At 45.2% G+C, this 24,255-nt stretch overlaps 1 protein-coding gene and 1 long non-coding RNA gene across 6 annotated transcripts in view; one reads left to right on the top strand and one right to left on the bottom strand.

The window, feature by feature from the left end:
* The window catches only part of LOC143490345 (uncharacterized), a 30,511-nt gene that overhangs the window by 1,554 nt on the left and 4,702 nt on the right, over nt 1-24,255 (top strand). For 2 of the 5 annotated variants that reach the window (XR_013124937.1, XR_013124938.1), the window contains exons 2-3: nt 1,645-1,749; nt 23,208-24,143. This is a non-coding gene — a long non-coding RNA (uncharacterized LOC143490345). Of the gene's footprint in view, nt 1-1,644; nt 1,750-23,207; nt 24,148-24,255 lie in introns of all 5 variants that reach the window. The other 3 variants (XR_013124941.1, XR_013124940.1, XR_013124939.1) reach the window with 3 other exon arrangements.
* tp73 (tumor protein p73) overlaps nt 2,084-24,255 on the bottom strand; it is a 34,372-nt gene continuing 12,200 nt past the window's right edge. The window contains exons 4-14 of the mRNA XM_076989023.1: nt 22,116-22,361; nt 11,282-11,468; nt 10,947-11,062; nt 9,955-10,064; nt 8,613-8,755; nt 7,227-7,315; nt 6,936-7,063; nt 6,569-6,720; nt 6,243-6,375; nt 4,436-4,529; nt 2,084-4,157 (exon numbers count right to left, since the gene is read on the bottom strand). Coding sequence (XP_076845138.1) covers nt 3,828-4,157; nt 4,436-4,529; nt 6,243-6,375; nt 6,569-6,720; nt 6,936-7,063; nt 7,227-7,315; nt 8,613-8,755; nt 9,955-10,064; nt 10,947-11,062; nt 11,282-11,468; nt 22,116-22,361 — 1,728 coding nt within the window. The 3' untranslated portion in view covers nt 2,084-3,827. The remainder of the gene's footprint in view (nt 4,158-4,435; nt 4,530-6,242; nt 6,376-6,568; nt 6,721-6,935; nt 7,064-7,226; nt 7,316-8,612; nt 8,756-9,954; nt 10,065-10,946; nt 11,063-11,281; nt 11,469-22,115; nt 22,362-24,255) is intronic.

The following is a 24,255-nucleotide window of genomic DNA, read 5'->3' as shown; positions in this document are numbered from 1 at the left end:
GCGACATTACCGTGAGAGAAGTCAACAGGGAAGAGCGTGTTTAAAGCTAGCCTTTAAATTATTTTTAATTTAATCGCTGCTGTAGCTTCTGTCACCGTTTTGCTACATTCACAATAGTAGCGACTAGTTACTCGCTCCTCCTGGATCATTCGCTAGCGTCCCCGCGGGTCTAAAGTGAGAAGGAAACTAATCCGCACTCTGCGTTTCAATGGACTACTCTTCTTACTCCCACCCCTCCAAGTTAAAATCTTTTTGTTTTTATCTCTGAGTCGGACAGTGTCTGAATGTCATGTCTGACACGTATTATGTTTAGTATCTCTATGTTCAATGGTTCAATGAATATTGTTCACTTCTTAATAAAATATGGACAGCACAAGATGCATGTGATGTGTGTTTGTGTGTGGTACCTGCAGAACACTGAAAAACTGTGAGTGAACAAAGCTGGTTGTATATAGGGTGGCCACTTTTCAGTATTGCTTTAATTTTGGTATTTGGCTTTAATTTTGGTATTTTTTACTATTATGGATTTTACAATATTTGGCATCGCCTCTCGTACACCAGCTGCCCCCCACCCCCCGTCCGTCGCCATACCAGATATTGCAAATAGCCTACTCATATTTCTTCCACACATCAATGTTCTCTCCATCCAGTTCACTAAAATTTTAAAAAGCTCGTGCTGGTGAGCATGCTTAATGTAGTTATTATACAATGTACATTTGCAATATCTACAGACAATTTAGCAATTAATTATAACCTTTGTATAAACTTTTATGGTAAAACTTAGTTTACATGCTACTGTGAGACAGAACCACCGCGTTCCGCCATGTTTGAAAACGCTGGGAAGCTGGTGGGGTGGGCGTGGCTTGGTCCCAGAGGCGGTCTCAGAGCTCTGTATCAGTCCGGAATCAGTGACCAATGGAGATTGCAGAGGAACGCCTTCATCTAAGACCCTCCCACACGTGAAATGTGTTCCAAAAGTCAGAAGCAAAAAACGAACCAGAAGCAAAGAGAGATTCCAGAAGCAAAAGACCTTACTGGGAAAATCCAAAAAAACAAAAACAATGGAACCAAAAACTTGTCAAAATGCAAACGAAAATAAGTTTCAAATAACCAATTATATAAAATATATATACTTTTGATATATTTTTTTCTGTTTTGCATTCATAACATATACTTTCTGCTCTTGGATTTACTTTTGCTTTTGTGGAACTATTGAAACAAAAATCACACCATACCAACCAAACAAAGCAGACTTTTCCAATACCAAGCATGGATATGTTGGATTAACTCATTTACCACAAGAGGGCGCCAGATTTATCACATGGGTATCCTGTTGGAAACTGGCATGTTCGTTGGTCTTTGGGTCTTTGGGCCTTTGGGCCTCAGTGATGCTAATAATCTAAGACAAGAGGACAGTTTAAACTGATGAAAAGATGTGGAATCTGCTTTGTTAGTCCTTCTGTTTTAAGTAACGTATGTAAAAAAAAATCAAAATATATTAAAGCTAAGAATAAATAATGTATTTGGTAGACATAGTAGTGGTTTAATACAGAATGTATAATTTCTTATTCATAATTATTGATAAGGCATGGTACATAATCACAATGTTCACAAATTATCCTTATGTTTGCTATTATCCTTTAGCTGTGACAACGGGAAAGATAACCAATCCACACCACTCCTGTAAAACCTGGAATCAGTTTTCAACAACAGCCCAGCAGTGCTGGGTTACCAGACCAGGAAACACAAGTGAGTACATCAACCTTAAACTAAATACAAGTACTTAGATCATAGAGCTAACTGCTAGAAATGGTGTAATATGTTTGTAAGTGGATGTTTCTGTCAGTCCGAGACTCAGATTCATGCTTCTGCTAGAGCCAACAGGCCATGTGGGTGAATCGTGCAGCTACCTCTCATTCTGAACACGTCCAAACCAAACAAAACCTGTAGCTGTGCTTTGTCTGCCTGTCTTTGTCTGTCTGTCTGTCTTTGTTTATTTGTATTGCTGACATGAGTGTTGCTGTTGTTGGAAATCTCCATTATTTACTAGCTGGCAAAGAATAGTCACAATTTCCATAATACACACTTTAATGTTCATAAAAAATCACCTTACAGAATTCAAACAAACATTATGTTCCATGAACATGGATATAAACAAAAATGGACATTACCGTTATTTAAAAAAGAATTTATCGACTTGAAAACATTCATAAAATCTGACATGACTGACATGACATAATACTGATCACAATCAATCAAAATATTACATTGTTTACAATATACAAAAGCAATAAAGTGCTTTGTTATGGACAAAATTTAGCATTTGCCAATTTGAAAAACCCTTGACCACTGTGAAGCGTTACACTGATTAACCTCAATTGTGAAACAGGCTGACCAAGATATATCAGGTCATCCAGGCCAGATTTGGGAAGAGAAACTATGTTTACATTTTATAAATGCATACATAAATAAATTGAGTTCAGACAAATATTTCTCACCAATACATTCCTCTAGCTAGAGTTGTTCATTAACATTATTTAAGTCCAAAGACACTTTGAAAAAGCCTCAGTCTGATGAGCTCAACAACCCCCGTTTGTGGGACTGAACGGCATCAACACGGCATCCAACATGAAACCTCTCACCTCCGCCTATATCCAGTCCACAGAAGGAATATCTCATGGGACTAAATGCACTAAATTTACTGTAGTTTTAAATAAACCTAAGAAAAAACATAACAAGCTACTTATTTAGTCCAGTATTCAGTATTTCCATACACATTAATACCTGGGCTGTGGTCAGTAGATCTCATATTGTGTTGTACTGAATGTCCAGGTAGAGCAGTTACAGATTACACACAAAATGATGGGGAACAAAGTTGTAAAACGGTAATTACAGAAAACAATTCATAATAGTTTGGCATGATAAATAAAACCTTGTCCTGCAAGGCTAATACCACAGAGCAGGGGGGAGGGGCTTCTTTTCTGACTCATTCTTACTGTTTTACAAACATTTCAAGATCTAACCCTTTTAATGTTCCAGTATCACACAATGAACATGTGTTAAGTAAAAAACATAACACTTAATACTAGGGTGCACACACGGGGACGTAGCTTACAGTTCAGCATGTAATTTCAAAATGCAGTAAAGTGGTTTTAGTACAAAACTGTCTTGCCCGTTTGTCATGATATGGTTTCGTCATGGTTTTGTAACAAAGCTACAGATAATTAAAAAATACTTATAAGACGAATATTCTGTATGACACTAACATAATGAAGGACATTAGCTTTGGAGCTCAGTCCTTAGCTGCAGTTAGTGTATAAATGATTTGCTGAAACAGTTTTCATGATTTTTCATGTATAAATGGGTGAGGGCATCCTCTATTGGTCAGAACATTGGTTTTGATGCATGTATGAATTATACAGAGGAATTATTATACAATGGCCCTAAATGTCCTTATCTTCTGTATACCGTAATGTGAATTATATTTAAAATAAAAATATAATTGAATGTTTTGCTGTTTAAAAAAACAAAAAAAAAAAAAAAAAGCTATGGTCTGCACTTCAGTTTGTAAGTGTTCTCCACAATAGCACTCTGGTCTGAGAGATGCTTTTGTTGCACTGCACACATGTGAAAGTGGAAAACAAGTCATTCTTTCAGTCTAAGAAAAGAAGTGCTTTTATAAAGAGAATTGATGACAAAACCAAAAGATGTCTGTCCATTTCAGTCCTGGGGGTGAGGGGTTGTGAATGTGGGTCATAAAATCAAACGGAACATGACAAGTGATATCCAATCACTACGCGGGAGGCCGCTGGCCACGCCCCCCCCTCTCAGCGCAAGTCGCTCTCTGCGAACTCTTCCTTGACGGAGTGCTTGCGTGACTTGCAGTCGGGCATGTCGAAGCCGAAGTCCGGCCACTCCTCCCCGGAGGCGGGCCCTCCGCGGTTGGGGATGGTGATGGTGTGGCGTACGCGGAAGTGCACGGCCTCCATGACACGCTGCCGCTGTAACTCGCCGCTGGGCCCGATGGCCATGGTGGCCATGTTGCTGCTGGATCGTATGAGCTGCTGACCGTAATCCTGGTGGCCCTGCTTCATCTCCTGAAGTCCCCTCCAGATGGCCACGCGGAACTGCTCCGGGATCTTAAGAGCTCCCAGGTCCTGGAGGAGAACATGCACACGACTCAGCTGGTCACACTCGCTTTAGAACTCAACGTGCATCCGTCATCTATTTCAGGCATCAACAGGTTGTTATTAACTGCATCTGGGTTTCTTCAGCCTTCAATCGACTTTAATCGCTTCTTACTACTAATCTGGATCAATCTATCCAATCATGCACTTAATGTTGAATGAACAGTGGATAAAAGTCAACGGTCAGTAGCAGCGATCAGTCAGGCCCCATGTGGCACGGTGCTAAGGGGGGTTCCTGTGTGATTTACCTCCATGGAGAGGGACTGCAGGTGGTAGACACTCTGGAGACCCTGTGACGTGAAGTACTCAATGCAGTTTTGGCAGCCCAGGCTGGTTAAGAAGCTGTTCGGAGAAAAAAGGAATCCCACTAAGACCATGGGGCTGCATCCCAGGAATACTAGAGTTTTTTTTTCTTTTTCACGGAGGACATTGCAACCAGATGAAAACAGCATTTTAATCCACAGGCCTATACACAGTTATTCAATGATTATGGCATTATGATCTATGAGTGTATAACATGCATTAGCAGGGAAATGCACATTAGAGTGTATTCTGAAAATGATTAATCCTCCTCATGATTCTGTCATTACCCACTTCTAATGCATAAATGCTCAAATTCAGCTAGGATACATTAAAGATGATTGTTTAACATTAAAAATGTCTTTTGTTCATAAATGTAGTTTAGACTGTGTAAATGGAAATTCACCAATGAAGGAAAACTTAATCACATATATGTTGCTGCATTAATGATTCGTAACAACATTTTTTAAAACATTAAGACTTTTATTATAAATACATAAAATATAAAAATTATTCATACATTCAAAAACATTCAAATGTTTAGATATTGTAAAACAGGAACAGGACTTTTATTATAGTAACATGAATATTTTAAAGGTAGGCTCCGCAAACTTAAAGGTAGGCAACACAACACCTGCTTCCTGCATTTTAACGTCACATTTAAAAAGGGATTCAATTTAATTGTACATTATTTAAAGCAATAATTTCATCTCATATATAATTTTTTCAGGTCCTAAAAAATTTTGTATACAGATTAGCATAGCAGTCAGTCACAATATGAGCTACTGCATTAATTTAATTGATTAATCTACTGAAGTCAAAAAATAAAAGCTTTGCCAGGTGTGCGGACTCTACTTTTAATTCAGCAGTGATACATGAATACAATGTGTATGGCAAAAATGTAAAATTATATAGATGGAGTGACAACAGTGCATTGCAGTCAGACATGGAAATAAAACATATTTCTTAAAAAAATATGTTTTATGTTTTTCTTATGTCACTCTCTTAAGCCAAAGAAGCCATAACAATTCTGTTGATTTGTTTAGTGGGGAAGCCATCCATTAAGGATTGTTGATAAAAAGAAAAGTGATTTGTGCTTTTATACAAAAGGCGGAATATGTATTCAGATGACAGTGTGACAAACCCCAGCGAAATATAATACAACTTATGCGATGCATTAATTAATAAAACAAAAACCAATACTTCTATCAAGAATGTCTTTCTGAAATATAAAACGTCTCGGAACACCAAATAATTTGCATTCAGTATTCCATAAAGAACCTCTCCCACCTCAAGCAAGAGAAGAGTCTTGAATAAACACTTTTTCTGTCCGGCAGAAAAAAAAAATCAATTTCATTATGTACACAATTAACAAAACAGATGGAGGTGGTTTAAAAGACACTGAAAATGAGAATTCCCCTCCTTTCATTGTGATCCTCCAAAATATTGAGTATCACCTCAAAACAATGACAACATGGATATGTAGACAAATGCAAGAGAGAATACAAGGTTTTGTATCCCTGAACGTCTCGGCCCAGTTTGACTGAATGACTGGTAACGGCTTAAGCTTGGTGTGTCTGTACAGCCATGATCTGAGCATTTCAGCATCAGGAATTAATTGACTCCTGGTGGTTTGAATGTTACGATAGAGAGGGGGTGTGGCGTGTGTGTGGTGTGTGTGTGTGTGTGTGCACGCCAGGGCTTGCGCGGGTGTAAGAGGAGGCGGGGAAGCCGTGCTACTGCAGGGTGAAGTACCTGACGAGGCTGGGGTCGGGGTTGTAGGGCGGGGGAGGGGTGCAGTGTGACGCCGACACCATGGACTGGACCGGGTGCCCTCCGTTCACGTCCCCGTTGGACTGCATGTGGTGACCGCCTAGCATGTTCGCACCTGCGGGGGAGGGGTGGGGGGGGTGCACACATATGGCATGACGCAGGACAGGACAAAAACAACCGCATGTAGATATACGTGGATTATATGTGGATTCGATGACGGATTATCAGACACCGCCGTCTAAGCGGCCGTTAGCGGCCCCTGTTTCTGCTGCCGGGTCATTACAGATGGAAGCCATGTTGTTTCTTACCCATGTGGGCCATGCCGGCGGAGGGCCCGGCGTTCTGCTGGCTCTGGTGCGCCACTATCTGGTTGACGGGCGGAAGCTTGCTGATGTTGCCGTGGACCTTGCCCATGCCGCCCAGGGCTGGGCCGTAGGAAGATGGTGAGGTCACGTGGCCCCTACGAGCAACATGGTACGGTCAGAGCAACATGGTACGGTCACACCAACACGGTACGGTCACACCAACATGGTACGGTTAGAGGTGGCACTTGCCACAAGTCAGGGCAGCTGCTGGGGTCCTCGGTGGAAGGGGCGAGGGGTTGCCCAGGTGTGTGTGTGTGTGTGTGTGTGTGTGTGTGTGTGTGTGTGTGTGTGTGTGTGTGTGTGTACTCACTGTCTGTGCAGTAACTGCTGTTGCTGCTGTTGCCTGTACGAGTCCACTAGCTGCTGGGGCACCAGCTCCACCAACTCCAAACTGTCCTTGATCTTCATGAGGAGTTCAAAGTTCTCCCTGCCGCGCACCTGCACAACGTTCCCACAACATTACAACCACGCATCAGAGTGTTAGCCTCTCAGCTGTGTTCTAATGGTGCGGACCAACACAGCGAACGCAACGGCACTGCACGTTTATTACGGCTCCTTCCTAACACGTCCCCCACAGAGGAACCCGTAGATGTACACTCACAGGGATGTAGAACATCTCCTCATCTCCGTGCCTTCTCTTCTTGATGTTGATGGACGGGCCAGGAATGTTGGGCGGGCTCTGGCGGAAGTCTGCGGGAAGGACCCAGAAGCCCAGTTAGGGGGGGGGGGGGGGGGGGGGGGGGGGATCCACGGGGGAGCCGTGGTGATGTCTTTTACTATAACTCCCAGCGCAGAGGTAAAGAACTTGGGCGTCACAATAGACCCAGATCTCTCGTTCGATACACATATTAATAATATAACTAGGGTAGCGTTCTTTCACTTGCGCAACATTGCCAAAATTAGAAACATATATAAATATTAGTGATGCAGAAAAACTAATCCATGCATTCGTATCCTCTCGTTTAGATTATTGCAACAGTCTCCTAGCTGGATGTTCTGGTAAATCGATAAACAAATTCCAGCTGGTTCAGAACGCAGCAGCACGAGTTTTAACAAAAACTAAAAAGTTTGATCACATTAGTCCCGTACTATCGTCATTACACTGGCTGCCAATTAGATTCCGTATTGACTATAAAATACTTATTATTATTACTTAAATATTAACATATAAAACGCTGCATGGCTTAGCTCCAGACTATCTTAGTGAACTTATTGAACAATATAACCCAGCGCGTTCACTTCGCTCGCAGGACGCAGGGTTATTACTGTTCCTAGGATCAAAAAGATCACAGCAGTTGGAAGAGCCTTTTCTTTTAAAGCTCCACAACTGTGGAATAATCTTCCTGCCTCTATTCGGGACTCAGACACAGTCTCAATGTTTAAAACTCGATTAAAGACTCATCTGTTTAGTTTGGCCTTTGATTAATCTGTTACATATTTACTACATCTCGTATATTTTCTCCGAGGTTCACCTGGAGAGTAACATTGCAGTCGGAGCCTACAATACCAGCATCGCTGCTCCGACACGGAATGAAAGCCTGGCGTTCATCAACAGACATTTACAGTGACAATATCAAAACCCAGAACTTTCATTTTTACCTTTACTTAGTCTGATTGTGTGATTTGTGTGTGACTTGTGTATTTGTCTGTATTTTGTGTAATTTGTGTGTTAACGGGCCGCCCAATGGAGGATGGGTTCCCTTTTGAGTCTTGGTTCTCCCGAGGTTTCTTCCTATTCCCCACCATCTAGGGAGTTTTTCCTCGCCACTGTCGCCTTTGGCTTGTTCATTAGGGTTCTGGACCCATAGTATTGTTAACCTTTTAAATCCTGTAAAGCGCTTTGTGACAACATGTGTTGTGAAAAGCGCTATACAAATAAACTTTGATTGATTGATGTCAGATGTCACACGGTCAGCCGTCGCCGTCTCGGTGGACACGATGGGTCGTGTGTTATTGCTGGTTTGGCGGTAAAGGCCCGTCCACTCACTGCGTTTGCTGGCGTTGCCGTTCTTCGCCACGCTGTCGTTCAGCGCCTGCTGCTCCCGGAAGTGGTCCTCATCCGCCTTGCGGTCCCGGCCCGGACACGCACAGATCCGGCCCTCGAAGGAGCGCCGACCCAGCACCTGACCGCTGGGAAAGAGACGCCGGGATCAGACCTCTCCGCATGAAACACATTATCAGACCTCTCCACATGAAACACATTATCAGACCTCTCCACATGAAACACATTATCAGACCTCTCCACATGAAACACATTATCAGACCTCTCCACATGAAACACCATTATCAGACCTTTCCTCATGAAACACATTATCAGACCTTTCCTCATCTGCACCGAAGGGACTGTGACTACTTGGCCGGGGAACAAGAACCTTAACTATAACTGCAGAACCACCTTTTGTCCACAAATACGGACTTGTGCTAACGGGCCGCCCAATGGAGGATGGGTTCCCTTTTGAGTCTTGGTCCTCCCGAGGTTTCTTCCTAATCCCCACCATCATAGGGAGTTTGTCCTCGCCACTGTCGCCTTTGGCTTGCTCATTAGGGATCTGGACCCATACGATTGTAAAGCTGCTTTGTGACGTGTTGTAAAAAGCGCTATATAAATAAATTTGACTTTGACTCATAAAACACATTATCATACCTCTCATCATGAAAAGCATAATCAGACCTTTCCTCAATGAACACATTATCAGACCTCTCCTCATAAAGCAGTTAAAGGCACAGGTATCGCTGTCAGAAAACACCAGTCTGCCCTGCTTTCATTTCTACTCCACTGGTTAAGACCAGATCTTTGACTGGTATTTCTCCAGTGTTCAGTATTGATCTTTGACTGGTATTTCTCCAGTGTTCAGTATTGATCTTTGACTGGTATTTCTCCAGTGTTCAGTATTGATATTTGACTGGTGTTCCTCCAGTGTTCAGTATTGGTCTTTGACTGGTATTTCTCCAGTGTTCAGTATTGATATTTGACTGGTGTTTCTCCAGTGTTCAGTATTGATCTTTGACTGGTGTATCTCCAATGTTCAGTATTGATCTTTGACTGGTATTTCTCCAGTGTTCAGTATTGATCTTTGACTGGTATTTCTCCAATGTTCAGTATTGATCTTTGACTGGTATTTCTCCAGTGTTCAGTATTGATCTTTGACTGGTATTTCTCCAGTGTTCAGTATTGATCTTTGACTGGTATTTCTCCAGTGTTCAGTATTGATCTTTGAATTAGGTGCTGATTTGCAGTTAGAATAATTGTTGTTTTATATTCATGAGGTTTGGGCTTCATTACTCGCAGTGCTTAAAGAGATGATGTGATATGATAAACAAATACTGACTCTCTGGTTTCCAGGGTGATGATGATGAGTATTGGTCTGCGGTTCATCCCACCCACACAGCTACTGTTGCACATGAAGTTATACAAGACCGTAGTAAACTCTGTCCCCACCTGGAGAGAGAGGGGGAGGGAGGGGGAGAGACAGGGAGAGGGAGAGAGAGAGAAACAGGGAGGGAGAAAGAGAGAGACAGGGAGAGAGAGAGAGAGAGAGAGAGAGAGACAGAAATAGAGAATGAAAGAAAGAACAAAATACAAAATAGCTTAAATTACTAATGCTCTATAGCCCCCATACTCGAGGGGTTATTATACTTTATAATTCTATAAAATAGCCATCTATTTCTGGCCCGCGAGCTGTTTTGAAAAGGTTTTTTTTTATGATTTTTTTTTCAATCACGCTATCACGCTATCCGCTCTTATTTTGAAATCGCGCACCTTCTTTATTTTGCATCTTTGTATGCAGTTTTTTATATTTACTTATATATGACCATAATTATTATATTAAAAAAATTATTTCATATAGTGTGTTCTGTACAATACTGCACACTGATGACACTATTATCTTAAGGCGGTAATGTCTTACTCTTGCCTCTAGGTGGCAGCAGTACATTAACGTACCTGCACGCACAAAGCACGGAGCTCTCTTTCAACCAGTGAAAAGTGGATTTTATGATTGACGTGAATTGCTGGTGGTGTTGTCATTGAGACAGTAATTACGAGGCGGGTCTAAATCCTGTCACAACATGCCTACAAACCGTTGTATAAGTATCACTTTCAGCCATGTATAATTATATTATGAGAATAAAGTGTTTGTGCATTTAATATCATTACATAGCTATAAAATAAGATTTCTTCTTGAGGAGATGGGTACTAGATTACACACTGTGCCTGTGTTGTGTGTGTGTGTGTGTGTGTGTGTGTGTGTGTGTGTGTGTGTGTGTGTGTGTGTGTGTGTGTGTGTGTGTGTGTGTGTGTGTGTACTGGGCTTTCACCAACCTGTGGGGACTCATATGGTACGAGGACACTCTGCCTGCCTGTTACTGGGTCGTCCACATACTGACACAAGTTGTTCCCTTCAACTCGTATTAAATGGCTGGCCGGGGCCGACTGACCTGCACCCAAAGACAGAGCAGGAGGCCAACAGCGCAGGAAGAGAGAGGAGGACGGAGGCAAAGAGAGAGAGAGAGAGAGAAAGAAAAAGAGTGAGAGAGAAAGGGAGGAGAATCCAGTCTTAGCCTTTGAAAATCTGCAGTGCCAGAAGGTTTCGGCCGTTACGCTGCAGATTCGCGTAATGGCGACGGCCTGTGACTGTGGCGGGGAGACACACTTACTCTCGTTGAAGTCACGCCCGAGCTCGTGGTTGGGGCACCGCTTCACCACTTCCGTCACATGCTCCGCCTTCTTGTAGATGGGCATGGCACGTACCACGCTGCCGTGCGGCGGGCCCGAGGCCAGCTTGATCTGAATGGGGCAGGTCTTGGCGATCTGACAGTACAGTTTCTTCAGCAGGGGCGAGTACTGCAACGAGACACGCAGGCCGCCGTTCGTGAGGCACTTCACAGCAGACCAGAAGACTGTGGTGATGTTCCACAGAGCTCGAATACGCATATGTAAGTTGGTGTGATATGGCGCTCGATCCACTGGAGTATTTGTGAGAGGGAGATGGTTTAGACAAGATGGAGAGTAGTTTAAGATTTGACTCAGATCTGACTTAAAGGGCTTCAGAAATTCATTTTTTTGGTACCTTTTTATCTTTAATGATGGAGAAATAAACTCATTATACAGAAATGCACCTTAGTGCGTGCACACACACACACACACACACGACTTGTCACAGCTTGTCAAACATTATAAAGCCATTCTGAATATTCACCAGAGGAAACCAGAGTCTATCTGGGAACACAGCTGGCTTTGTGTGGACTTGAATGAATGTGATTCAGATTCTATAATGAGAGGTGCATAGTGAAACACTTTAGTGAACACTATTGCGGTTGAAGCATCACTTGCCAAGAACAGTGCCAAATGTGAACGGTGTTACTGAATTACTGCACCATTAAGCAGTGTAATTCTATACATATTCTTTTACTGGAAATATTCATCACCGACAGCATGCATGTGTACAACCGGAGATATTTGCTTGCGTAACCATTCAACACATTAAGGGGTTAGTGTGGATGGATATTTGGGGGTTGATATCTATGGATGGGTATTTTGGCATTTAATACCTGGGATTGATAGGGGTTGTAGAACAGAAGGTTTCTATCTATAGTTGTCCACTAACAAAGGCATAAGGACACTTACTAGGAGTAGTGAGGGTAGACGCAATTTAAAGGTTTCTGATAAAAGATACAATCTAGGTGTTTGTGTCTTTAATGCATCCCTTTAATCACTGATTAAGCTGTTAAACTGTCCCCCTGAAGTCAGCAGAGATCATTTATTTCCAAACTTGGATTTGAACTTCGACGAACTGAACAAAAGAAGCTTGCTCGAAGAGCCAGACAGTGGTAGACGTGTAGGAGCAGATCGTTTGGTCAGCACACCGCTGTTAAATCTGAGCTCCACAAGTGATGCCTTGCGCATACTTTCAGTTTGATTTCAGTTCAGCTTCATTAAGCCTCGAGGCGTCTTTCTCTTTCTTCAAAGTACCTGCGTATCATTTCACATGTGACTCTCCTTACACCACTAGGGCCGTCTGACAGTTCTTTCTGCTTCAGTGCTTCTGAACTTTGACCTCAAAGCGCATTTCATTCTAACAGTATGTACAGGAACATCGTCACAACTCATGTCCTTAACAACGTCAACAACACGCCTCCTCTCTATATTTCATTTATTTTATTTGTTTTTGTTTTTTATTCTGTTGATTTTGTATTAATGTGGATCTCTGTGTTAATATTAACCAGAAGTAAAGTTTTCACTTGAAGTAAATATCTAAAATGTGGTGCTGATGGGTAGACTACTGTAGGCCTGCTGGGCAGGGCAGAACACCTTAAACCTCGAACACCTTAAACCTCGAACACCTTAAACCTCGAACACCTTAAACCTCGAACACCTTAAACCTTGAACATTTTAAACCTCGAACACCTTAAACCTCGAACACCTTAAACCTCGAACACCTTAAACCTCGATCACCTTAAACTTCGATCACCTTAAACCTTGAATACCTGAAACCTCGAACACCTTAAACCAGTGGTTCCCAAAGTGGGGGGCGCGCCCCCTAGGTGGGGCGCGGAGCTATTGCAGGGGGGGCGCGGAGCTTGGAAGTAAAACATGTGCACATGTGTCAGGGATGCACCGATTCCGATATTAATATCTGAAAAAATTCTAGATCGGGTATCGGTGACAATGTGACCGATCCATAAAAACAGATCTATTCAGTCTAATTCTATGCTTGTAACGCATATCGGAGTTAGTTCAACCTTAAATATCCACTCTGTCCCGGATAGAAGTGAACTTGGACAGTTAACAGGCGAGTGAAACACAAAGCACACAGAGGAGAGGTGAATCACTGACTCGTACTCGCGCTGGTGGTATTCCACTTAGTCCGTTTATTTGCTGGTTGACCAAAATAAACCTGGGTTTCAGCATTACTTGACTGTTCATACATGAACTGGTGAGTTGTCCAAAGCTTATTGAATGCGTTACTTACAGAAATAAAATAAAGAGCAGTGGTCTGAGTCGGTCTACGGGCCAGAAAGCTAAAAAAACAACAATATTCCATACGCGCGCTCAACTCGCTCCCTTAAAGAGACAGTACACATATTTCTGGCCGTATGCTTTGTGCTCTGCGTGATGTCTGCGCTAGCAAACTAGCCGCATAGGTATTGCTGTTTCTCTTATTTCATCTCCTTATTTATTTTAAATTATATTTAGAATTCTTGAACCATTTCAAAGGTTTCTTGCAGTTTATTTTTTTCATGTTTGACCAAAGTTGTGAATTGTTTTTGTCAGTTTCAGGTTCTTTGGTATTATTTATTTGACATTCAATGTTCTATTCATAATTGCACTGAACAAAAGCAAGTTGTGTTGTTTTTACATGTTTTTATGTGTGTTTAAGTGTGCTGTACTGGTGCAGAGTTTTCAATAAACTTGTAATTCAGTATGTCTGTGTTAAAAAAAAATGTTTTAAGTTGATTCAGCACTGCTTTACTCTATCAGATCGCTATCGGATCAGTATCGGCCGACACTAAGCCTCAGATATCTGAATCGGTATCGGAAGTGAAAAACGTGAATCGGTGCATCCGCGCAAAAATATTCTCATCTACTAAAGGGGGGCACGGCAGAAAAAGTTTGGGAACCACTGCCTTAAACCATGTTTATTCTGTACAGTTTAGTTAGGCCACATTATTGCTCCATGTGATACAACTCCATAAGTGCTGAGGCTGCATGCACGCACACACACACACACACACACACACACACACACACACACACACACACACACACACACACACAGTGTGCACATGTGCGTGCACACACACAAACACACACACACACACCTAAAAACATACCAGCACACAATCATTTTATGAAGTGTTTTTCTATACTTGTTTATTACTAAATAATATAATATGCCTACACCTAATCCTATCTTTAACCTAAGTAACCAAAAGAAAACGTACACATACACACACACACCCATACACACACACACAGACACACACAGGCATAAATCATACTGTGCAGCTGTGAGCAACATGAGTCTCAACATGCCCAGCAGTGACACATCTCCTCTAGTCCTTCACAAAGGGCCTAGACACAATCACTCTCTCTGTGAGGCTATACAGGCCCCACGCAGCATTTAGCACACAGCTAAAGAGGATGATGATGGACGTGCGATTTAAGGATAGAGACACAATCCTACTGCTGGATTTGATAGGGGAGTATTGAGTATTGAGTATTGGAGCGAGGAGAGTGTGGCCATCAGCCCTAACGCACCCCAAACCACCTCACACCTCACGGTTTATTCAAGCAACATACACACACGGTCCTGAGGTGAGAACGTGGCAGTGGGATGCCAGGTAGAAAGGAAACTGCTGGAATAAATGGATGCTAAAGAGAAGCAGAAATCAACCAACGGCCAAACCCAAAACACAAACCGCGCCTACGTCGAGCCGACCAGGGCGAAACCGCCGAGCTAGAGCAGAGACGGAACCAAGAAGCAAACGAGGAGAAGGGTGTGGGCACACGGAGGGGCGCATCACGGCGAGGGATGAGGGTGTTGGACGGGGGAGAGAGGCAGCGTCGGACCCGTGCAGGTTCGGGCAGGCCCTTCGGCCCGGGCGATAATGATGTGTCTGACGGGCCCGCGGGCGTGTTGCAGCACGCCGCTCGCAAATTCGGTGAACTCACCGAATCCGTGTGGAAATTAAAAAAGACGAAAAAACAACGAATAAAAAAGCCTGCAAAAAACAAGCTGCTCATGCCCGAGCTCTGGTGGTAACGGAATGCCTCCCGACATTCCACCGCCACGTTCCCACCTCAGGAATGCAGTGAGAAAATGGACGACATCTCCCGAAAAAGAAATGATTGACAGATATGGCTTTTTTTCCCTTCAAAGCTATAAGACAGGATCAATTAAACTGTTACAACCTACGGCAAGTCAGCGGTATCATATACAAATACTGCGCTGCACAGCCAATATTAATAGGCCATATTCTGTTCCCAACTGTGCGTCATCCAGCAGTGAAAGCCTGACTGAAAACTTGACCTCAAGTGCCTTGTTCATCTTCCCCGTGTCACGTGACCCAATTTACTTTATTTGCAGTGTGGAAAAACCACATGTGCGCTCAATCATCCTTTAGATGTACACAAAGCCGAGACATGCCCCGGCCTATCAAACGCAGCTCTCTGTGCAAGCCCTGGCCAATCAGACACAGCTCTCTGTGCAAGCCCTGGCCAATCAGACACAGCTCTCTGTGCAAGCCCTGGCCAATCAGACACAGCTCTCTGTGCATGGCCTGGCAAATCAGACACAGCTCTCTGTGCAAGGCCTGGCCAATCAGACACAGCTCTCTGTGCAAGTCCTGGCCAATCAGACACAGCTCTCTGTGCATGGCCTGGCCAATCAGACACAGCTCTCTGTGCAAGTCCTGGCCAATCAGACACAGCTCTATGTGCATGGCCTGGCCAATCAGACACAGCTCTCTGTGCAAGTCCTGGCCAATCAGACACAGCTCTCTGTGCAAGTCCTGGCCAATCAGACACAGCTCTCTGTGCATGTCCTGGCCAATTAGACACAGCTCTCTGTGCATTTCCTGGCCAATCAGACACAGCTCTCTGTGCCAGTCCTGGCCAATCTAGCTCTCTGTGCATTTCCTGGCCAATCAGACACAGCTCTCTGTGCATGTCCTGGCCAATCAGACACAGCTCTCTGTGCATGTCCTGGCCAATCAGACACAGCTCTCTGTGCAAGTCCTGGCTAATCAGATACTGGTTCCTCCCTGGCAAAGCTGTACGGCACCGGGCTGCCAAGCTGATTTCCATACATTTTAGGATGCTGATTGCATTTGGAGCCCATTGGCTAGGAGGCATGTTAAAACATGCACTCACACTCATGTTGCGCAACAATTGTTTTCCACTAAAAAGTTCCACTAATAAGCTGCAGAAATATACAACACACTGGGAATGAGTTGCTGATCACAGCTCACAACCTCCCTGGATTCTTATATGTGATAAGGGCAACTCAATGTGTCTTTAAGAAGGATTCATAAACGGTGATTGTGATGTGCTTCCTCTGTGTGCATGTGTTTGTGTAGTAAAGTTGCACTAAGTAATAATTAGAGCGACCTTATGTGATTGGCTGCTGACTTGACTGACTGACTTGATTCATTAAAAGTGGAATTAACTAATGAAAAAAACTCATTAATTAATTCATCAAAAACATCCCCATAGAAAATGTATGTGAGTGTAGTTTTCGTGATGTGACTTCACAGACAAAGACCTTGCATAGACACTCATTAGCTACCATAATGGGTGCATTTATGTACATGCTAGATGTTAAACCCTTATGGTGAGTGGTGTGTGTGTGTGTGTCTTTGTGTGTCTTTGTGTGTGTTTGTGTTTGTCTGTGTGTGTGTGTGTGTGTGTTTGTGTGTGTGTGTGTGTCTTTGTTTGTTTGTGTTTGTCTGTGTGTGTGTGTGTGTGTGTGCATGTATGAGTCTGCGTGTGTGTGCGTGTGCATGTATGAGTCTGAGTGTGCCCTGGGCGGAAGGATACGCGGGGTACGGGGCGTGTTGAGGCGCGCTGTCTGACTACGAGGGGAATAGCTGGGAACAGCGGCTCCGAGCGCCACGCCAAAACGCCCCGGCGTGTCCGCACTTGCCCCGTGTGCACGCCAACAACAATAATCACACACAGTGTCGGGGTCTTTGCTTGAGAAGCCGGGGTGTTAGAACTCATTCTCGTCCTTCCCAACACCTCGTGCCTCGGGCGTCTGGAGCGAAGCGAAGCTCTTACCTGGAGTCGCCCCGTCCGTGCCGCATCAGTCTGCCCGCAGCGTAATGTGTGCTGGAGTATCGTCCTGCCATACGGGGCTGAACAAGAGGGCCGGCGGAGAACGGCCGGCGCTGGTGAACGCGCTCGGGCCCGAGGCTGGAGCGGATAGGACGCGGGTTTCGTCGAAGAGGCGATACGGTGGCTGTCATTCGATGTTCTATTGGTCGTTCATTTTGGGGCAGGCTGATTGGTGGTGCTGTATTTGAGGGCACTGGATGTGGAGCAGCAGTATAAGTGCCAGGGGAAGGGAGGGGTGGAGGAGTGATCAGACACGGCTGGGGATGGAGGGGTGGAGGAGTGATCAGACACGGCTGGGGACGGAGGGGTGGAGGAGTGATCAGACACGGCTGGGGATGGAGGGGTGGAGGAGTGATCAGACACGGCTGGGGACGGAGGGGTGGAGGAGTGATCAGACACGGCTGGGGATGGAGGGGTGGAGGAGTGATCAGACACGGCTGAGGACGGAGGGTGGAGGAGTGATCAGACACGGCTGGGGACGGAGGGGTGGAAGAGTGATCAGACACGGCTGGGGATGGAGGGGTGATCAGACACGGCTGGGGATGGAGGGGTGATCAGACATGGCTGGGGACGGAGGGGTGGAGGAGTGATCAGACACGGCTGGGGACGGAGGGGTGGAGGAGTGATCAGACACGGCGGGGACGGAGGGGTGGAGGAGTGATCAGACACGGCTGGGGACGGAGGGGTAGAGGAGTGATCAGACACGGCTGGGGACGGAGGGGTAGAGGAGTGATCAGACACGGCTGGGGACGGAGGGGTAGAGGAGTGATCAGACACGGCTGGGGACGGAGGGGTAGAGGAGTGATCAGACATGGCTGGGGACGGAGGGGTAGAGGAGTGATCAGACACGGCTGGGGATGGAGGGGTGGAGGAGTGATCAGACACGGCTGGGGATGGAGGGGTGGAGGAGTGATCAGACACGGCTGGGGACGGAGGGGTGGAGGAGTGATCAGACACGGCTGGGGACGGAGGGGTGGAAGAGTGATCAGACACGGCTGGGGATGGAGGGGTGATCAGACACGGCTGGGGATGGAGGGGTGATCAGACATGGCTGGGGACGGAGGGGTGGAGGAGTGATCAGACACGGCTGGGGACGGAGGGGTGGAGGAGTGATCAGATACGGCTGGGGACGGAGGGGTGGAGGAGTGATCAGACACGGCTGGGGACGGAGGGGTGGAGGAGTGATCAGACACGGCGGGGACGGAGGGGTGGAGGAGTGATCAGACACGGTTTGGAATAGATGGCTGGAAGAGTGGTCAGACGCATCTGCAACTGACTGTTCCGCTGCCTCCGCAACACAGTTTGGGCTTTCAAGCTGACGCATGATCAGATATCTGATTTCAAGCCGATCAATGATCAGATGCATGATTTAGTTACCTGGAATCATCAGGAACAGTAGAGGTCTGATGATGGCAGGTAGTAGACCATTCATTCCAACCCTACAGCAAAGAGCACGCCTCGGGGCCTATAAATGGTTAACGTGAGAGGCAGGCTCCCAAACAGCGGTGCGCAATGCATGGTAGAATCAGACAGATTACGATCAACGCACCCCTATGCCTCCCCAGTAGCTCGCGGCTACGCCAACTGAGCTTTAAGCGCTGGACCTAGCCTGCTAGTGATCTGCTCTTTTTCTCCTACAGTAATCCCAGATAACAACAGCCTGCAAACCTCCGTCTCATACTGGGAATTCCCTGAATTACAGATTTTACGCCTCACATTCCTCGTGGCTTGGCGATAATCCATGGTAATTTTTTTCCTCCGGTGAGATAAAGAGAAGGTCCTCATAGGGCTTTGGGGGGGGGGGGGGAGGGGGAGGCCCTGTGAAAATACCATAAGCACCAAACCACTTATCTGACGCTGAGCAAATACAGTGGGGAATAAGGGCTTCTCTTTGGACTAATGGTAAAAACGCCATCCATATCAGCACATATATTTATGTGTGACCACTGAACACATAGCAGTGGTATAGAAAACACATTTTGGCTACATTGTTTCTTAATCTTTTCTTAACTGGATTACTGATGAAACTCCATCAGAATGGTTGATTTAGCAATGCTTGAAACCTCAGATCAAGCAAGTGTATGCTCAGATATCTGATTGCAGTCAAATATATGATCAGATGTCTGATTTAGATACCTGGGATCATAAGGCACAGTTGAGATCTGATGATGGCAGGTATTAGTTCAGGTCCAGAACACATTAATCCAGAATAAACTAATCAAAACTAATAAACAGGAAACAAATAAGGGGAACGAATCACAAGGATAAATAAATCAATTCACTAGTGCAAAATTAGTATTTGGGGACACAAATTATATCCCCATAACATTTTTCTAACAATCCCTCACACATGACTGGAACTATAGAGGTCAAGAAAGCACCCTATCAACGTGACAACTTATTTTTCTATTGCTACTTTTATTGCTAACAATAGCTAAAGAAGCCTGAATGTTTCTAGAATGGATACATTAATGCTGTACAGTGCTCTACATTTTCACAAACACATTACAATGTCCTGTTTTATGGCTGTTTGGTTTGACTTCAGATAAGAAGGCATACTGGCCTGATTGGAACATAAAGAATATGTCCTCAAGTGTGTGTGTGTGTGTGTGTGTGTGTGTGTGTGTGTGTGTGTGTGTGTGTGTGTGTGTGTGTGTGTGTGTGTGTGAAACTTCTTAGTCATGACTCTATAGCACAAATAATGTAAGATAAGTAACCACTTTATATACGTCAACTTTGTATACGTCAACCATGTTCACTTGAGAAATGTAGACTCTCCCGCTTCAGAGAAAACGAATTAGAAATGACCTGCAACGGGCCGGACGTTCACTCTGTTCATCATCCTGTTGTATTACTGGACACTTTTAAAGTCTTAATCAACCATACGAAAAGAGCCCTGTGGCCTCTAAGCACACTAACAGAAAGAATGACTGTTACACTCAGTGTACTGACTACTACTATCAAAACAACTCAATCAGAATAATGGAAGTGAACAGGAGGAATGATAATGAAATGTGAACAGAAATGAACAGCAAATCAGAAGTGTCTAAATGTTGGAATCAGGTGTTGGAATCAACTCGAACTCCCTAAGGTACAGCACAGCCGCCTGATAAACACCTGGCATTTCTTTATGTAGATTCTTAGATGTTGAGAAGGAGAAAACACAGCATTTAGATGCTTATCTCTGCCTTTCTACCTTATATGATCGAACCAGTAGGTGTGAGAAGAGGTGAAGGGATGACTGGCTGGAACATTTTTTATTTAAACTTTGGAATTCCCAATATTTTCAATGACATTATCAGATTTTTCTATATAACTCCAAACTGTCATTTTCTGGACAGGAACTGCTAAGAAATCAGTGAAACATTTTCTGCAAATTAAGGTGAAAGAGACGTGTTCCCAAGTTCCATGGGTTAACAGACCGCACCACACACCACACACTCATCTCCATGGGTTAATAGACCACACCACACACTCATCTCCATGGGTTAATAGACCACACCACACACTCATCTCCGTGGACTAACAGACCACACCACACACTCATCTCCATGGGTTAGCAGACCAGACCACACACCACACACTCATCTCCGTGGACTAACAGACCACACCACACACCACACACTCATGTCCATGGGTTAGCAGACCAGACCACACACTCATCTGCGTGGACTAACAGACCACACCACACACCCATCTCCATGGGTTAACAGACCACACCACACACTCATCTCCACATCTTCATGTGTTTTTGCTGAAGGGTGCGAGACCGCAAAACCACCACCACCATTTCACGAGCGTGCGACCCCTGAGTTTGAGACTTAACAACAGGCGTGAGAGGTGACGCTCTGGAGTGGTGACGGAGTGAGTGATATCTGTATCGCTCACCTCCGTGACACCGCTATCACCTTACAACTCCACACGCATGGTGAATGAGCCCCAGTTCATGCTTGAGATAATCCGGCAAACAGTCTAAAAGCCGCCCGGAGAAAGGCCACCCCTCCCCCGGCTTCTGTTGCACGGGGTCAAGCGCATGACAGACGGAGGTGACGCCTCTTTGTAGTGATGCAGGGTCAAAACACAGAAGAAATTGCTCTCAAGCTTCTCAGTTTAACACTTTTCAGAACCGAACCGGGATTTGCTTTGCCAGGGTTTTTACAGATACGGAGTTTAAGAACATTCCTCAACACTTTAGTGTAATGGTATTTAGATTTTTGAAGCTTTAAAAGTGACACTTTCTGTACAAATAATTGAACATGTGCAGTCAACTTTAGCACCACACTTAAAAAAGTCTAATAAAAATAATATATAAGATATAATTTATAGTATGTAGTAGCCTGCCGTAGGCAAGACGCTCCTTTGTGAAACAATACTGAACTTTAGAACTGAGCATAATGACAGACAGCAGAGGAAAACTGCAACTCTGAGAAACCCAGAGGCGATCAGACAGAGAGGAAGGCGGCAGAAACACAAGGGTAAAAACGTCTTCAAGCCCAGACGGAGCGCTGGCAGACAGTGAGTCAGTGAGCAGCAGTGTGGAAGACACGGAGTGGGTGCGTTTCGAAGCACATCGGTGTAACGCCAGGAACGAAGGTCTCGCTATCTCCCCCCTCCCCCCCCCCGCCCCCGCCCCCTCCGACGAGCTCAACTCACCGTCCAGGTGGCAGACTTGGCCGTGCTGGACTGCTGGAAGGTCACCTCGAAGCCGTGCGGCCCAGGGTAGTCTGTGTTGGAGGGGATGGCCGGCGCCGGAGACATGGCCTCGAAGGTGGAGTTGGGCTGGGAGTACGGAGACGGCGTGGGCACGTTGGACGCTGTCTCGGAGCTGTAGGGGCTGGCGGAGGAGGCTCGGTTCCCCAGACCCTGCTCCATACTGCTGCTTAGCAAACTATACTGAGACTGAGCAGAGTCAGGGAGAGAGAGAGAGAGAGAAGGAGAGAGAGAGAGGGAGGGGGGGGGGTGAGACAGGTAAATGAGCAGGAAGGAGGGAAGAAGAGGTACACAGGTAAACGTGGGAAGGAGAGGGAACGCTACAGGTAAGAGGAGCAGTGGGAGTGGTGGCGATCGGAGGGGGGAGGAGTCTGGAGGGTGTGGTGGTGATTGTGGGGGGAGGAGTCTGGAGGGTGTGGTGGTGATTGTGGGGGGGAGGAGTCTGGAGGGTGTGGTGGTGATTGTGGGGGGAGGAGTCTGGAGAGCATTCACTCAGTTCAGTTCGGCAGGCTCTGGTTACGCCACATAGCAGGAGCCGTGTCCCCGAGGCGCGGGGGTTGTAAAACACAGGCGTAATCTGTCAGACGTCTAATTGCCTGCCATACCCCTCTATCATCAATGCACACACAGGCGGGCACACCCCCCCAGAGCCGCCCCTAACAGATCACCAGGTTGAGAGTGTATCTTTGTTCTGGCATGGCCTTTTAGCAAGTTTTGGCATAACTGGCCCGAACAGCTGCTAGTGCAGCACAGATCACAGGCACCACGCCATGAAGAACAGCTATCGACCAATATTCCCTTACACAAAAAAGGTGTCTCAACATATATAAACCTTGAGTCTAAAGTCAACAGGTTCTCTGATCATTTTCCGCATGATCAATTTTTACATCATCGCACGCCTTAAAGAAGAATTCTTGACACTTTGCCCGAAACATACATGTCTGAAAGGTCTCGAGATTGCGCTATTGTAGGCAGAACACCCTTGTGTGGTCTTTAGCTGATTTCACACATCAAGTGTCTTCCTTTCCCACACAGCTCATCATCCCAGTAAAACCCAGAAGACCAGTCACCGAGTCTGGCACGCGTCCTCTCGCCCTCCCACCAGAGGGCGCCGTTCTTCCGGCTCCAGCGGCTTCCTGCGAGAGATGCGACCACCGCAACACGACAACAAGTGGCTTTGACGGGGTACGGAGAGCAGGAAGGGACACACAGCCCTAATTATTAAACCCTCCTCCAGGTGCGCACCAGCTCGTACACGGTCCCAGTGAGAGAGCCATGACAGAAGGAGAGAGACAGACAGAATAGAGGAAAACAGACAGTTTGTCTGTTAATAGAAACAGCCATATAAGTGACTCTAAACATACTACGTACCTTACAAGTAATTAAATAGAGATGAGTGCAAAAAAGGTTCTGATCCATGAAAATTAAATGTGCTGAACACGTTTAATGAACTTTATGAACCACAGGACCAAAGGTGCATTTGCCCTTTTCACAAACAGCTAAAGCAGCTGAACATCACTGATTCATTTAAACATATTTTACTGTGAATAAAATTATATAAATAACATCGTCACTGACATTAAGCATTAAAGGTGGATTGAAGCTTCTTTATTACACTGAGATTATAAGAGATAAAGAGCTTCGCTCTCTGCCAACCAGATGGAGGAGACAAGCCGATCTTGTCAGGAGAGCAGACCTGTCTTTAGCACATCTGTCTGTCTTTTCCCACACTCACCTGTGTAACTCTTAAGGGGAAAGGTATTAATAGCTGTAACATCTGAAGTGCTCTTAAGTTCTTGACTTCATCTGCCAGTCACTGGGCCACATGTACCTGCGGCTGTCCCTGTTTTTTTCTCTCTTTCCTAAAGGGGGCTTTCCACACAGGTGGGGAAAACCAAACCTGCACTGTCAACCCTCAACATCTTTAATATGAGGAATGAGCTTCCAGCCCACACTCACTCATACACACGTGTAGGTAGGCACACACACACACACACACACACACACACACACACACACACACACACACACACACACACACACACACACACACACTCATACACACACACACACTCACTCATAC

Source organism: Brachyhypopomus gauderio, unplaced genomic scaffold (assembly GCF_052324685.1).
Source record: "Brachyhypopomus gauderio isolate BG-103 unplaced genomic scaffold, BGAUD_0.2 sc65, whole genome shotgun sequence".
Classification (NCBI taxonomy): Eukaryota; Metazoa; Chordata; class Actinopteri; order Gymnotiformes; family Hypopomidae; genus Brachyhypopomus; species Brachyhypopomus gauderio.
The sequence above is the reverse complement of the archived record's forward strand: the minus strand, read 5'-3'. Positions and strand labels throughout refer to the sequence as shown.